Consider the following 16601-nt stretch of genomic DNA (forward strand, 5'->3'; position numbering starts at 1 on the left):
CTGTGCTATTCTTTATCCCATGTAAAAGGTGAGTCAATGACATTTTAATGTAATACCTAAGAACTATTCCAATTCTACTTAAGATCTTAAACGTACTCTGGGGTTTAGAAAATCAAAGGCAACCTTTAGTAAAAGCTATGTTGAATTAAATAGTTTCTTTTAAGTAAGTCATCATACTTAACATAATAAGTTATACTAAAAACTGAATAGAATTGCATATTGTTTTAGTGATCCAGCTTACAGCTTGTTAACACAAGGATATAGATTTACAGCAGCTTTTCACTTGACCTTTTGTTTTAATCTGTTTGCCATAAGAGAGATGTATGATAATAGCCTCACATTTGGACAATTTTAGCAGTTTTACAACAACCTTGAGAATATTTGATACAGAAATGTTTTCTTCACCTATATTCATAAAATTAGGGGTCATCTTGCCGAAAAACAATTTGTCAATACCCATTTCAGGTTCACCCAGTAAATAACAAACCTACTTTACTTTGGGTCAGACAACACTGTGCTACCATAGGAAGAAAATATAAGCAAAAACTACCAGAAATACTGGGGGAAATGACTACTTTCCTCTAAGTGCAACAGATGTCAATGGCAATGAGCATTCTACTGCAAGGTCATGCTGGAATTAGATTTCTAAAGAATTTTGGAAGGATTTCTACCAAAATATGATAAATATCTACCCTCTCTGACCTCTCTGCAGAACATGCTTTGCTGAAATAGCCACAGGCAGTATCAGTTCAGAAGAAAAGAAAATGACTTATGAGAAGATAAGATTTGATGACCCAATTGCAAAATCACTGTAGGGGGGGGAAAAAAAAAGAGTGCATGCAGCTGTCCCTTCCTGTATAGGATAGACGCGACCCCCTAAGAGCTGGACGTAAATCAAAACAGGTTTCAAACTGAGCTCACGAGAGGGTCTTGAATAAATTCCCCTCCCTACATGGTTCTTCCTCTTCAGGCTGGAGATCCAACTACCTGACAGGCAAAACACAGAACGGTACTTGCCTAGTTACTGAGGTGATTAGTTGATAAAATGTAACAATGCAAATCTTGTGGGTGAGATTTTTTTTTTTTTTTTTTTTGCAAGATTACACACTGCGCAGGTAACCTGAACGCCCTATAACAGCAACCACTGGGCCTGAATCTAATTTGTCTGAAGCATCTGATAGTGCCTGTGGGTTGATACTTCTCACATATGCAGATTAAGATTTTAGTGAAAAAATAGCCAAGACCAACATTCTCACTGATATTCTTCTGTTCAATAAATCTATTTTGGAAGCATCTATGGATCTCGGTGATCAAAGTAATATTAACTGTAAAAAAATTTTACCTATAATTTTTAAAAGACAGGATGAACAAAAATACTATTTTCCTTTAAAAAAGAAAAGGCCAGGGGCGCCTGGGTGGCTCAGTCGGTTGAGCGTCCGACTTCGGCTCAGGTCATGATCTCATGGTCTGTGAGTTCAAGCCCCGTGTCGTGCTCTTGTGCTGACAGCTCGGAGCCTGGAGCCTACTTCAGATTCTGTGTCTCCTTCTCTCTCTGACCCTCCCCCGTTCATGCTCTGTCTCTCTCTGTCTCAAAAATAAATAATAAAACATTTAAAAAAATAAAGTAAAAAAAAAAATAAAAAAGAAAAGGCCATATACATTTTCAAGTTCCCTGGACTCGCCCCATGCTATAAACAAACACTTTGCAGGAGGCTGCTCTCCACTGCCTCAAGATGTGCACTCAGTTTCTCCCCTGCTTTGCTCCTTTTACTCCATCTGCTGTTGCATGAAGCTTCCCTAACGACTGCATTCTCCCCAAACACTGCTTCCTTCCCCCTGCTTTTTTTTTTTTTTTTTTTTGTACTGGTTCTACATCAATATTTGCACATTTCTCTAGGGTCAGAAACATTTCCTGGTTTACATTTTCCTTCCAAGGATCCTGTCTTAACACCCCAGGGCAGAGCAGAACAGGGACTAGCAGCAAGGTGCAGAATGTGTGAGACTTTTTTCCCTAAGCCCTGCCTATGGGGCTGCTTCTGCTTCTGCTTGGGCATGTTGACAGCAGCCTCTGCTTTCCTTTCACCTCATCCCAGGAATCTACTTCTTGTCCTCTGGTGCAGGACAAGAAATTGAAGACATCAAGAAAAAACAATTTTTGTAACTATGTGTGGTGATGCCTGTTAACGAGATTTACTGTGGTGATCATTCTGCAGTATATACACATACTGCACCATTATGTCATACACCTGGAACTTGTATATCAACTAGGATTATAGGAGTTACATGTCAACTATGTATCAATTAAAAAAAAACTGAATACATCATTAGAGAGTGCTGTCCAACAAGGTGTTATAAAGCAAATAATACACAACGTTCATTTCTAGATTCTTTCCTAAGATTGCCTTCAGAAGTGTCCTGTCTCTCTTGGTGACTAATTTAACTTCTTTTGTTATGAGACAATTACTGTTATAAACTAAAGCTTCTGACAAAGATTCTCTACTCTTCAATATGCTCAGTAAATGATAAGATGAACACTTGCTTCTAGTAATATAGGCTGCTCCAACTTTTCCTACCCCGCCTAATGCGTTTGCCCAAGAGAGGAGCTCCCAAATGCTTTAAGGTCACGTTTGTCAAACTGCGGGACACCTGTCCCAGGAATGTACACGACAGAGTGATGGAACACATAAAGTCAATGGATAAACACTTTAGATATACTGAGAAAACACTTTTAAAGTTAAGTAAACAATTATGTTATGAAGCAGAGCACAAACTTTTGTTAATTACTAGGATAAAGCATAAAAATTCAAGTAAATGTTGGGCTTAGTGCAGTAGCCTTTTGCTATGGAACCCAGGCCTCAAGAGGCCAGCCTCTCTCCACTCACCTTTGAAGGGAAGTGGCAAAGTTCGAGAATCATTGCCTTAAGTGACTACCTAGGCCTCTCTCCAGTTTATACCTCTGTTGTACATAAAAGGTAGGAGGCTATTACATATCTATGCAGCATATAATAAACTAAGGCAATAATCTGTAAGAGATAAGCAACAAAATGACAGAAATGATATGTACATTTACTTTTAATTCTAAAAGCAGTAACTGTGTCCCCACTAATTCAAAGCTTAGGCATAAATAAACCTAAGCATAAATAAAGATGAATAGTTAGTTCTTACTGCAATGTTTTAAAAATCAGGCACATGTACACTTTATAACTTCCAAGAAAATTAACCTGGTCCACTTAATGATACACATAATTTTGCACTTGCTGTTCCCTCTGCCTGGAACACTCTTCCCTTCAGTTCTCTATACTACTGATTCCTTCTCAGGCTTCACACTCACCTCTTCAGAGAAGCCTTTCCTAACCATCCCCCTTCAGTCCCTCTATAAATGTTATTATCTTGTTTGTTCCCTTCAAAGTCATTACCACAATTTGTAGTTATCCAGTAACTATTACTCTTTATCATTTGTGTGCTTCTTTCCAGAAGAATGGACTAGAACCTTGTCTGTCTTACTTACTGTCACATCCCCAATTCTACTGAGTGTCACTCAACAAATATTTTTCAGTGAAAGGCTGCTGCATGGTATTTAAAGATAAAGAAACAGGCATATCTCAAAGATTTTTAAAACTCTAAAAAAAAAAAAAGATTGTGGAGCTATTATAATCTGGCTCTCTTTTCTTACAAACCAAGAAACAAAGTGAGGTTCGGCAACTCCCCGAAAATCTTTTCAGGATTACCAGGTAAGGCGAAGCCAGGACAAGTCTTTCTCCTCTCTGGCTCCCACACAAGGGAGCTTTCCAAGCCAAGCTGTTACTTCCAGGCTTACTTTATGAGTCCTGAAGGATGTATAAACAGTGTTGAATACTCATGAAAAACAATTATTTGCTTCTTTTTCCATCAAATGCCCTTTTTTCTTTTGCCCACTACAGTGGAGAAACCACAAGCTACGGAGGTTGACCTTTGTGCCATGTGTAGAAGAGATGGAATACCATGACAATCCAATCCTGTTCTACAACATGGCCTGTGAGCCGTGCCTCTGCTGCTGACACAGCCAGAGGAGCCACCATATTCACTACAGAAGGTCACAAAGTGCATCTGAAACCAGGAGAAGTAAATCCCATATGCACGGATACCTCACACATCCAGAAAATAAATTAACTAATACATACTTCAGTAGCTAGGCCTATTTTCCTCGATGAAGTCAAATTTAAGCTCAAGTGACCAAGAAAAAAAAATCCTATGAAAAGAGAAGAGTCACAGAAGCAAGTACCATAACAGTAGGAAGTCACTGCAAACTCCCAGAGAAGGACATGAAGACTGATTGATCTGCAATCAGTAAGCTCATTTAGTAAGCTCACAGGCAGGTAGCAGGTAACACCACATCTGACAAGAAAACCCTTCTCCTTAGGAAAACACAGGGATCACATACCACTGCTTTCTAACCTCCTGAAATATCAGAATATTTTGCCGTGGCTAGGCCAAAGCTCCTCCCTCCATGCAGCTGTACTCCACTGCCTGGAGTTCCCAAGCTGGAAGTCGGGGTTCAAAACTTACCTTGTCAGGATCCACGCACAGATGAACCCAGGCCACTCTCTAACCCTGCAACACAATGGATGACTTGTCTTCTCTGGACCAGGGCGTTTTTAGTATTTTGAAGTTAGCTGTTTCTTCATGTGTATTTGTCCACCTAGCCTATCATTTGCGAATGAAAGGTGACGGAGAGCCAGGACCCTGTCGGTTTAACACAAGACCTACCACTGATCTCTATTTTCCAACTGCACTGACAGAGTCTTGCTTCTGGACATGACAACTGCTGAAATAAAACCCACACTTGTGCAGAACAGGTTTTTCTCTGGCCAAATTTCTCAATTGTAAAAATTAGGCCCCCAAATTACTGGTGCTATTTAAGACTGGCAAATCTCCCTTATGAATTCATGCCATAAAACTCTTAATTCTGTACTTTAAAAAAGAACAAGAGATTAACTTTAAAACTAATGATGATAGTACCCAAATAGTATAAATCTAGAAATGGATAAAGTATCAATCCTATTAGTTACAAAGTTTAAAATATCTACCCAAGCATGGGATAAATATTATTAGGATTCAGCAGGTAACAGTATTTAAGAAAAAAAAAAAAAAAAAAACCATGCCAAGTGTGTATATAAAGCAATACTGAGAAACAGGTAAATGGCTTAATATTTTATCTTTACCCAAGAAAAAGTGCCTTAGTTAGCTCCCAAAGACTTCTCATAAAAACTAAAGCACATGCAGATAACTGCAATATCTTTATCTCAAGTTTCTTAAACAAAAAACTTTGGTTATACATTTCAAAATTTTTTAATGTTTATTTTTGAGTGAATGAGTGAGAGAGAGAGAGAGAGAGACAGAGAACATGAGCAGGGGAGGAGGAGAGAGAGGGAGAGAGAGGGAGAGAGGGGGAGAGACAGAAGCCAAACAGGCTCCGGGCTTGGAGCTGTCAGCACAGAGCATCATCACGCAGGGCTCGAACCCAGGAACAGTGAGATCATGACCTGAAGTCAGATGCTCAACCAACTGAGCCACCCAGGCACCCCGGTTATGTATTTCAAATAGTCATGAAACTCAAACAGTGTGCACCGTCAACAGTTGCACGGCTATACCAGTTGGACAAATTTTTAAGTAGTCAAAATCCAGCTACATCGTCAATGCTTCGTAGTAAAATCAGTGGTAACCTGACCCCTAAATGGGAAGGCTTTTTCAATTACATTGTTGACTTGTCCTTTACATGATAAAAACTTAAGTTCTAGATAATATTTAATAGAACTTAATGCTCTGAAAGGTTATTTCTCCACACATTAGTACATGGGCTTCAAGCATACTGATTACTATAAAACCAAGCTCATATTTCATTTAAGCCACGGCTGAGGGAAATTCAGAGAGGAGCATAAATGAAGGTATTTGTAATTCAAATGGACATTTGAAATAGTATTTTAAAAATCAACGCAATGTTCAACTCAGTAACGGTGAATTGTTTTGTTAAAGCCGAGTTCTCTTTGATACTTGCACTAACATCTGACTCTGGAGATGCTAGCAGTGCCCGGCACATAGTATATGCCCAGAAACTCGTTTGTTAAAAATGACCTTCACTCAGAATCAGCTCACAGGTCACTGGGGCTTTGACCTGAGCAGACAACAGCATCACACAACTGCATTACATACATATAAAAGTGAGAAAACCGAGTGTGGCTAACACAGTGCTGAGCTGTGTTTATTCTATTGTTTCAGGAAAGCACAGCTTTCAGTTTTACCAAAAATAATAGTAGGAGAAGGAGAGAGGACAGACCTTCCAAGACCTGTGTGACATATATCAATATAGCAGTGTGGACGTCTGCATTTTCTCAAGTATGGAAAATAATCTGACACCAGTCAGCATCTCTGCTCGGATTACCAATTAATGTAGGGGCAAAAGGAAGGTCAAGAGAAAATGAGACAATTTTGGGAAATGTGAATCTACCAGGGCAATGATTACTGTTGAGAAACTGATTATAAAGTGTCTACCTTTTCCCATCATGTACATTCTGCAAATCACTTCCCCAAATCAGACTGTCAAGATTACAGATCCTGCCTGAGAATTTTCCAAAAACTCTACATGATTTCTTCTCTGGAAAGAAATTCATCAACATAAATTGACTAAAAACTTCTTTTTTTTTTTTTTTGCTTTTCCAACATGGTGAAATTTTGATTACATAGTTAATTAAACATTTTAATGAAAACAGGGAAACACAAAATGATTCCACAACTAGGGTCTGAAGGTATTCTTATTCTCTATGAAAACTAAACTGAAGCCTGGATGCCTCAGTCAATTAAGTGTCCAACTCTTGGTTTCGGCTCAGACGATGATCCCAGGTTGTGGAACTTAGACCTGCGTCAGGCTTTGCGCTGACAGCATGGGGCCTGCTAGGGATATTCTCCCTCTCTCTCTCTCTCTCTCTCAAAATAAATAAACATAAAAAAAAAAAAAAACGATATGGAAATTAATGTAACGCACGTAAACAAGGTATTCTTACTAAAGTGATTTTGACAATAGTTCACACTATGACTTTTTAGTTAATATGAAAAGGTCAATATGCATATATACATAAAATATACATATAGTTCAAAAATTACCGCTTGCACACACAATGATGACAACCATGTCAAGCATATCCAATTTTGAAAGAATAAAAGAGACTATACAAAAATAAAAATAGTAATTATGTGAGAACAGTGGTAGTATGGGAACATATTTCTTTCTTTTATAACACTATTATATTACTTTTAAAATTAAATTAAAATATATTTATTTTGATTTTTTTATACACATAAAACCACTATATCATTTAGAGGTATTAAATAATAGCAAAAGAATATATTTCTAGATAACACCACTATGCAGTTGTAAGATTTGTGTAAGTATAAAATCTACATACCTGAGCCAACCTCTTTTTCTTCTTCTTCAATGTTGTTTTTGATGCTATCGTATTCCTCATCAATGGTCTGGTTACCACGCATCTGAGATAAGATTCTACGGGCCTTCTGAGTCTGTCCTTTCTGAATCAGCCATCGAGGGCTTTCAGGTAAAAAGAGAAAGCCAAAAAACTGTATAGCTGCTGGAATTGCTGCAAGCCCCAACATGTACCTGTAATAAGAAATCGACATATTACTGTAAAATTTGGACTTACACTAGCACGGAGTATGAAAAACAGGTTTGTGTTCACCACACTGGAAACAGGATCTAATATTAAATTAGAATGATCTTTTGTGTTTGTGTGTGTGTGCGTGATCAGAAAAAAAAAAAAGGATATTTTTATGCTGTAGTGAGAAGCTGAAAAATGAGAAAAATCTGATTCTTCTCTCTCACAAAAATTACAATTAAAAAATGGGCAGAAGTCACAATAATTATATATATGCACTGTGAACCAAACACATCATGCAAAGCACCATGATCACAATCCCTTTCTAACACTAATATATATGATTCTGCATTTTACAATAGAAAAAGGAGCTAAAACAAAATCCTGAAATCTATTTAAAAAGATACACATTTCATTTTTAAAAATGCCCGAAAGTATTTATTTATTTTTGCTCTGTGAATGATTAGTAATGATTTCATTTTGCCATCAAGCTTCATGTTCACCTTCATTAATTAAGGAGAAGCCTATAGCAGAAAAAAAGTCAGAAGCAAATAATTATTAAGATGACAGAAATATAGTAAATAAGCAGATCAGTTTAAATCCATCAGGGAAATAACAAAAATAGCAATATGAGTACATCAATATCAAAGATATCTCCAAAATTATTCTGACCACTAGACTGATCTCCTATTATCTCTTTGATGTTAGACCTCAATCTTTTTGAATGGAGGGGTTAGATTAGATAAACTTCAAGGTCTTCAAATGGAAACTTCTATGAATCTACGACAGGTGTTATGTTTTCTGTTGATCCAAATTCCCTGGGTCTATTTCATGGCAGATTCATGACGGTAGAGCTCAGAGGGCCAATTGTGATTACATAACAACCATACCCACTGATAGTCATAAATCAATTAGAAGTCATTTGACTCAATACAGTTTTCAAAGCTATTCTAACTTTTAAGCTGTGTTAAATCCAAAGTGGAGTAAGCAAGCCTTGATGCCTCTAGTAGTGTATCTTTGTGAAATAAGTCCATTGCTTTTCAAACAAATTCATTTTAATTCCACAAACAGCAGAGAAAAAAATATAATTGTCACATGGGTGTTAAGAATACCTCTCTCTCTCTCCAAGATATTTGCAAATGACATACCTGATAAAGGATTGGTATCCAAAGTTTATAAAGAACTTATCAAACTCAACACCCCCAACACAAACAACCCAGTTAAGAAATGGGCAGAAAACATGACGAAGCATTCTTCCAAAAAAGACACACATTCAGATGGCTAACAGACACATCAAAGATGCTGAACATCACTCATCATCATGGAAATAGAAATCAAAACTACAATGAGATACCACCTCATACCTGTCAGAAAGGCTAAAATTAAAAACACAGGAAACAACAGTTGTTGGCAAGGATGCAGAGAAAGGGGAACCCTCTTACACTGTTGGTGGGAATGCAATCTGGTGCAGCTACTCTGGAATAGTACAGTGGCTCCTCAAAAAGTTAAAAATAGAACTATCCTACAACGTAGCAATCACACTACTAGGTATTTACCCAAAGGATACAAAAATATTGATTCAAAGGGACACATGCACCCCAGTATCTACAGCACCATTATCAACAACAGCCAAATTACAGTAAGAGTCCAAATGTCCATCAACTGATAGATAAAAATATATACATATACAAAGGAATATCACTCAGTCATTAAAAGGAATGAAATCTTGCCATTTGAATGATATGGGTGGAACTAGAGTGTATTATGCTAAGTGAAATAACTCAGGGAAAGACAAATACCATACGATTTCAAATATGTGAAATTTAAGAAACAAAACAGATGAACACAGTGGGAAAAAGAGAGAAGCAAACCATGAAACAGACTTAACAAAGAGAACAAACTGAGGTTTGCTGGAGAGGAGGTGAGTGGGGGGTAGGTTAAATGGGTGATGTGTATTAAAGAGGGTATTTGTGATGAGGACTGGGTGTTGTGTGTAAATGAATCACTGAAACTAATATTACACTTTATATTAACTAATATTTAAATAAAAACTTGAAACAAAACAAAAAACCTCTCTCATTTCAAACAGCAGCTAAAACTACACACGGAATGAGAAACTTTTAAGATTTTTTAAAGTAAACAAAGTTTTTATAATGACTAATGAATCACTTGGCCTTCAGTATTAAATAAAATCTTATTAATCCATTAATCTTATTTTAATCCATGGGTTGTGATAATTATACCAATATTTCATCATTCCTTACTCTGGTAACCTACAGAACACAGTGTTTTAACATCCATTTATGTCTCTGTACCTTGTTTTATAATAAATTATTTGCCTGTCCCACCTGATTGTGTATGTAACTTTGCATTCGATAAAGCACCTAATAAAATATCTTGCACACAGTAGGCACTTAGTATTTTGTGAAATGTTACAAAAACAGCTATTCATCTAAACTTTCTGTATTAACTAGACAGAAAATAAGTATAGTTCACATTCGCATAGAAGTTCATGTAGCAATTCTGGATCAGTTAGCTCTGTAAACTTAGTTGCACAGTAATTCCTTCCAATGAACCTTTTTGTTATTCCAGATACAATCAGACCTTTTCTGAAGAAGATGTCTCATTTGAAGAAGACTTCTGAAGAGTCTTCAGATGAGCGTTGAGATCAGTTTACACAAATGTGTACTTGTGGCAACTTCCCCTTAGATGTTACCTTTTATAACCAAATCTGTTATTCTAATGTATGTTTTATTGCTGTAAATGAATGACATTTTTATTTGTGTTCTCTCTTGAAGAAAAATTTATACACAATTGTATTGCCAATTACTGCCAATGACATAAAAGAAAAGCAATAAAAGGCAAACACAAATATATTGCATTAGGAAATAAATTTAAAAATCCTCAAAATGGAAGCCTTCATGTGTCATTTGTCTACACCTTTCATGAGTTTTCCTTCTTTTCTCCAAACTCCTTAATGATGCATTAAGATTACAGAGCTACAGAGAATACTTCAAAGCAGCCCTTGAAATGAATATAGAAACTGAACCATTTTCAGGCCCAAAGATGCTCACATAATACTGTGCATTTTACTACTCACTATTTAATCCTAGAACACAGTATTTTTAAAAACTGAAAGGAAAAAGAGAAGGAAAGAAAACAGAAAACACAAAAAGAAAATCGCAAACATACATATTAGCCTATGTTTCTAAACCAAGCTATAGAAGACAGAATACTTGAGCTCTCCAGTCCTTTAAAATATAAGGGTTATGATCTGAAATATACATTTCAATGCCCTAACACTAAGGTGGGTGGCGGCACTCATCTGCCAACTTTTGAAGGATATTAAAGCCTGGTTGGTTCCAGAGACTAGGCAAAATAAAACACTGTTTATACATGTACAACCTAACGCTTCTCTTCTAGAAGTAAAACGAAGGAGATTATTTTACTCTATTTTATTTATCTTTCATGATGTAGAGGAATAGAATTTGCCCCGCAAAATGGGTCTCTCTGGCATAAGGATTATCTTGGACTGATTATTTTTAACAAATTGCAAGCACAGAGAAAGCTTTGAAAACCATACAGAAGTCACCCTTTTGTAGGAGATATTTACATTTACAATCTCTACTTGTAAGGGTGTCTCCCTCTGTGCCAATAAGAGGGGGATGACTCAGTCTCCAGAATTCTTATCAGCGGAGAAGGCAAAACTTAAATCTGCATTACAAACTTAACCCTGTTCATGCTGTTTTCCTGATAACTTGTCTAAACTGACTTCCCATCTCCACCCAACATCATCTTTTGTCTTTAGATGAAGATGGTATTTAGAGTGATGGCTTTGGCCATTTCAGGGAGTTACTCAGTTTTACCTGGGTCTCTCCCATACATACAGGAAGTACAGGTCATTAAACTTTTGTTTTTCTCTTGTTAAGTGGTCTCACATGAATTTAATTCTTAGACCAGGCAGAAGAACTCAGAAGGTCTGAGGAAATTTTTTCCTCCCAAACACTGACAAAAGTATTTTGATAGTAATAAATTTCCAAAGCTTTGTAGAGACCAAATACAAAATGTGGGGGGGGGGGGGGGGGGGGGGGAGTAGCTGTTGTTTATGATGGAAAGAGCATAGGAACAGACCTGGGTTGCATTCAGTTCTGGACATACTAACCACAAAACCCTGGTCAAATTATTTAGTATTTTAATGCACAGGTAACAGTGTCTATTTCATAGGACATCTGGGATAATTAAGTGAAATTATACAGATGGTACCTAGAATGGTGAAGAATCTCAGCAAAAAAAAAAAATTTTTTTTGATCTAGATAGGTAAATTGACCTATACAGACAGATCAATAGATCTATAGATGGATCGATATAGAGATAGATATATAAGGAAATTTACCTCCCTGACTCCCTCACCTCTCAATCAATTCAGTGTAACTTGTCTTTCCTGGCTGTATCATCCACACAAATATCCAGTAGGTAGAACTAACCAATTTCTTTCCCGAGGAAAACTGTTGCTCTGTTGATGCGCACGAAAAATAAGGGATTGTTTTTGCTGTGTTACTGATAAAAATTTTATGAGATTAAAAAAGCAGGAACTCTCTAGGCTCAGTTAAGGCAGTATGTATTCAGAACTCACCATGAGTCCTCTAAATCCAAGGGAATAGGGAACCAGATAAATGATAGAGAATGTACCAATAAGACAGTCTACTGATAAACCAGGGCAGTCAATCCCCAAACAAGTAGTTACCTATGGATATGGAAGAGCTCATCATCGTGAGTTAAATCAAGGGTTCTAAACCCTAGTTTCACAATAGAATGGAGGTGAGAGGTACTTTTAAAACATTACAGTGTCCAGGCCCTACCGACACAGGATTTTGATTAACTGGCCTGGGCTCCAAGCCCAGGAAATTCTGCTTTAATAAAAGCTCCCCAGGTGGTACTAATGTGCAGTCAGGACTGAGAACCACCACTCTGTTTTTAAAAACTCAAGGGGTGAAAGTAAACAATGAGCACCCAAGGTCCACACTTTAAGGCAAAAGCTATTTGTCTTCTAGAGGCACACCAAGCTGACAGGAAGGGAAAGTAGGTGGACTCGAGCAAAACTGCCATGTTTTCAGAAATTCTAAAATTCTTTAGAATCTTCTGTGGCATCCTGCTCACTCACTGAGCAATCTTTTTTAACTTTCTCAATTGAAGTTAACAAATGAGATAGTTTCTGGCCCAACTAGCCACACCAGCACCTGCCTACCAGAAAACTAAGGATGGGCCCTCAAATGGTAAGCAATGCTTTCAAATGGTGTGGCTGGGCCAGCTATCACCAAAGGAGACAAGCCCAGCTATTTCACCTCACCTATTAAGGCTTCTTCCCAGTGCCAAGAGCTGAAGCTCTGTGAACCAAAGATTCTGCATTCCCTGGTGACAGTCCTTCCCATGGTGGCCGAGCAGACTCAGGTACCTCACACAAAACCAAAGAGGTCCTGCATTGTACTGTGCATTCACCACCATTATTGTCTTAAAGGAATCATGTTGCTCCCACCTACAAAACTGAAGGCAAGTATGCTCTAATAGATGGCCATTTAAGACACAGAGCTATGTAGTTCATAATTGACCCACTTCTCTCAAGATAACAACATGGTTATCTGATAATCTGGTCTACTGATAACATGATAAACACATTACTTATTCTCCAGTAGTTCCACAAGGTAATGATTATGTTCCAAATACATGAAAAAAATCCACTTGAATGTAGCTTATTCATGTCACCACTTAACAGCAGCCAACAGTAATAGCTAATACATAGCACTAGTTAGTATGTGCCAAGCACTATTCAAAGGACTTAAGAAACCTTAATTCATTTGTCTTCACAACAACCCTATTAGGTGGGTATCATGATTATCTCCTATTTATTTATTTATATATTTATTACCATTTATTTATTTTAGAGAGAGAGGTAGACAGTGTGAGCGGGGCAGGGGAGAGACAGAGAGGGAGACACAGAATCCAAAGCAGGCTCCAGGCTCTGAGCAAGTAGTCAGCACAGCGCCCCACGCGGGGGCTTGAACCCACAAACCGCGAGATCATGCCCTGAGCTGAAGTCAGATGCTTAACCAACTGAGCCACCCAAGCACCCCTATTATCCCCATTTAAAGACAAAGAAACCAGGTACAAATTAGATACAGAACTAGTATGCAGTGGAACTAGGATTAAAATCTAGGCAATTTGGCTCCTATAATAAATATGTTTATTCTAAGTCAAGCTATAATAAATGTTTAATGATTAGTTAACAATTCTGCAGAAATCATAAAACAGAACACTAATTTACTTTAACTTCATGTTTAAAGACTTTCAAGGATAACTTTTATAAGTTTTATTGTTCACTCACATCTATCAAATATATTAAAGCACTGCAGAATAACCTGGCAAAGGGGCTACCTAGGAACAGTCCACCCCCAGTCCTAGGGAGCAGGGGAAATGCAAATTTAACAACAAAGACCTGCTGGTGTCAAACGAATATCTTATTATTCTCAACACCGGAGTGTCACTATAAAAATAATCAGCTATTAATTAAAAGAAAATATCTCATTGTGAGAGTAAACTTGTACTGCTCGCTTTGAACACTGCACCAAACTGAATTTGAGTATCTTTTTTCTTTAACATACGCATACATATTTCATGTAGGAAAAATATAAGTAACATACATGGCAGGAGATAGTTTTAAAAGATGACTGGGAACAGAAAATTGTCTTTTTGATTTGATCCTTTTAAAATATATTACATAAGGGGCATGACAGATCTAACCCTGCTTTCCATAACACTTTGTTTTTTCAATCTCTCCTTCTCAAAAGCCTCTCCAAGCCTCTCCCCTTCCAAAATGAATTGTGCAGGAGTGAGGAACTGCACCCTGCATCCACGTTCTGTTCATTTCTCTTCTCCTGTTTTTCTTCCTTCAATTCCCAATGTAAAAAAGGTTGCAAATGCCTTATGATAGAAGAGCTGAATGATTTATGGTTTTAATTATAAGTCAAACTATTATAGAAAAACTATCACGGCTAAGGAAGTTGTATTACAATATGTTATATTTAAAACAAATTGTATGCAATTGTTTTTATAGGTCTTGAGTTCTACTAAGGGAAGACACTTCACTCTGAGAAGCATATAAAGGTTTTTTGGACACTGCAGTCATTTAACCAATTATTCTAATAGGCCATGAGAGCATTAAGGTACAGTTCAATACTCACTTCCTTGTCGCTCAACCTCACACTGTTAAAAGTATGTATTTTTAAACCAAATCTCCACCTTATACTCTAGTCACAGAGAATCTTGTTATTTTTCAAAACACTTAGGCTGATCAAAAAGGATTTAAATAATATAACACAAAGTGAATTTAGAATAATAGTCATAAAATTAATCACTGGGCTTGAAAACAGTATAGAGGACAGGAGAGAATCTCTTGCTACAGAGATCAAGGGACTAAGGAACAGTCACGAGGAGCTGAAAAACGCTTTAAACGAAATGCATAACAAAATGGAAACCACCACGGCTCAGATTGAAGAGGCAGAGAATAGGTGAACTAGAAGATAAAGTTATGGAAAAAGAGGAAGCTGAGAAAAAGAGAGATAAAAAAATCCAGGAGTATGAGGGGAAAATTAGAGAACTAAGTGATACACTAAAAAGAAATAATATACGCATAATTGGTATCCCAGAGGAGGAAGAGAGAGGGAAAGGTGCTGAAGGGGTACTTGAAGAAATAATAGCTGAGAACTTCCCTGACCTGGGGAAGGAAAAAGGCATTGAAATCCAAGAGGCACAGAGAACTCCCTTCAGACGTAACTTGAATCGACCTTCTGCACGACATATCATAGTGAAACTGGCAAAATACAAGGATAAAGAGAAAATTCTGAAAGCAGCAAGGGATAAACGTGCCCTCACATATAAAGGGAGACCTATAAGACTCGTGACTGATCTCTCTTTTGAAACTTGGCAGGCCAGAAAGAATTGGCACGAGATTTTCAGGGTGCTAGACAGAAAAAATATGCAGCCGAGAATCCTTTATCCAGCAAGTCTGTCATTTAGAATAGAAGGAGAGATAAAGGTCTTCCCAAACAAACAAAAACTGAAGGAATTTGTCACCACTAAACCAGCCCTACAAGAGATCCTAAGGGGGACCCTGTGAGACAAAGTCCCAGAGACATCACTACAAGCATAAAACATACAGACATCACAATGACTCTAAACCCGTATCTTTCTATAATAACACTGAACGTAAATGGATTAAATGCTCCAACCAAAAGACATAGGGTATCAGAATGGATAAAAAAACAAGACCCATCTATTTGCTGTCTACAAGAGACTCATTTTAGACCTGAGGACACCTTTAGATTGAGAGTGAGGGGATGGAGAACTATTTATCATGCGACTGGAAGCCAAAAGAAAGCTGGAGTAGCCATACTTATATCAGACAAACTAGACTTTAAATTAAAGGCTGTAACAAGAGATGAAGAAGGACATTATATAATGGTTACAGGGTCTATCCATCAGGAAGAGCTAACAATTATAAATGTCTATGCGCCGAATACCGGAGCCCCCAAATATATAAAACAATTACTCACAAACATAAGCAACCTTATTGATAAGAATGTGGTAATTGCAGGGGACTTTAACACCCCACTTACAGAAATGGATAGATCATCTAGACACACGGTCAATAAAGAAACAAGGGCCCTGAAGGAGACATTGGATCAGATGGACTTGACAGATATATTTAGAACTCTGCATCTCAAAGCAACAGAATATACTTTCTTCTCGAGTGCACATGGAACATTCTCCAAGATCATATACTGGGTCACAAAACAGCCCTTCATAAGTTTACAAGAATTGAAATTATACCATGCATACTTTCAGACCACAATGCTATGAAGCTTGAAATCAACCACAGAAAAAAGTCTGGAAAACCTCCAAAGG

At 37.3% G+C, this 16601-nt stretch overlaps 1 protein-coding gene across 1 annotated transcript in view; it reads right to left on the bottom strand.

The window, feature by feature from the left end:
- The window catches only part of SLC2A13 (solute carrier family 2 member 13), a 385620-nt gene that overhangs the window by 294404 nt on the left and 74615 nt on the right, over positions 1 to 16601 (bottom strand). The window contains exon 3 of the mRNA XM_023256944.2: positions 7440 to 7648. Coding sequence (XP_023112712.1) covers positions 7440 to 7648 — 209 coding nt within the window. The remainder of the gene's footprint in view (positions 1 to 7439; positions 7649 to 16601) is intronic.

Source organism: Felis catus, chromosome B4, assembly GCF_018350175.1.
Source record: "Felis catus isolate Fca126 chromosome B4, F.catus_Fca126_mat1.0, whole genome shotgun sequence".
In the NCBI taxonomy this organism is placed as follows: Eukaryota; Metazoa; Chordata; class Mammalia; order Carnivora; family Felidae; genus Felis; species Felis catus.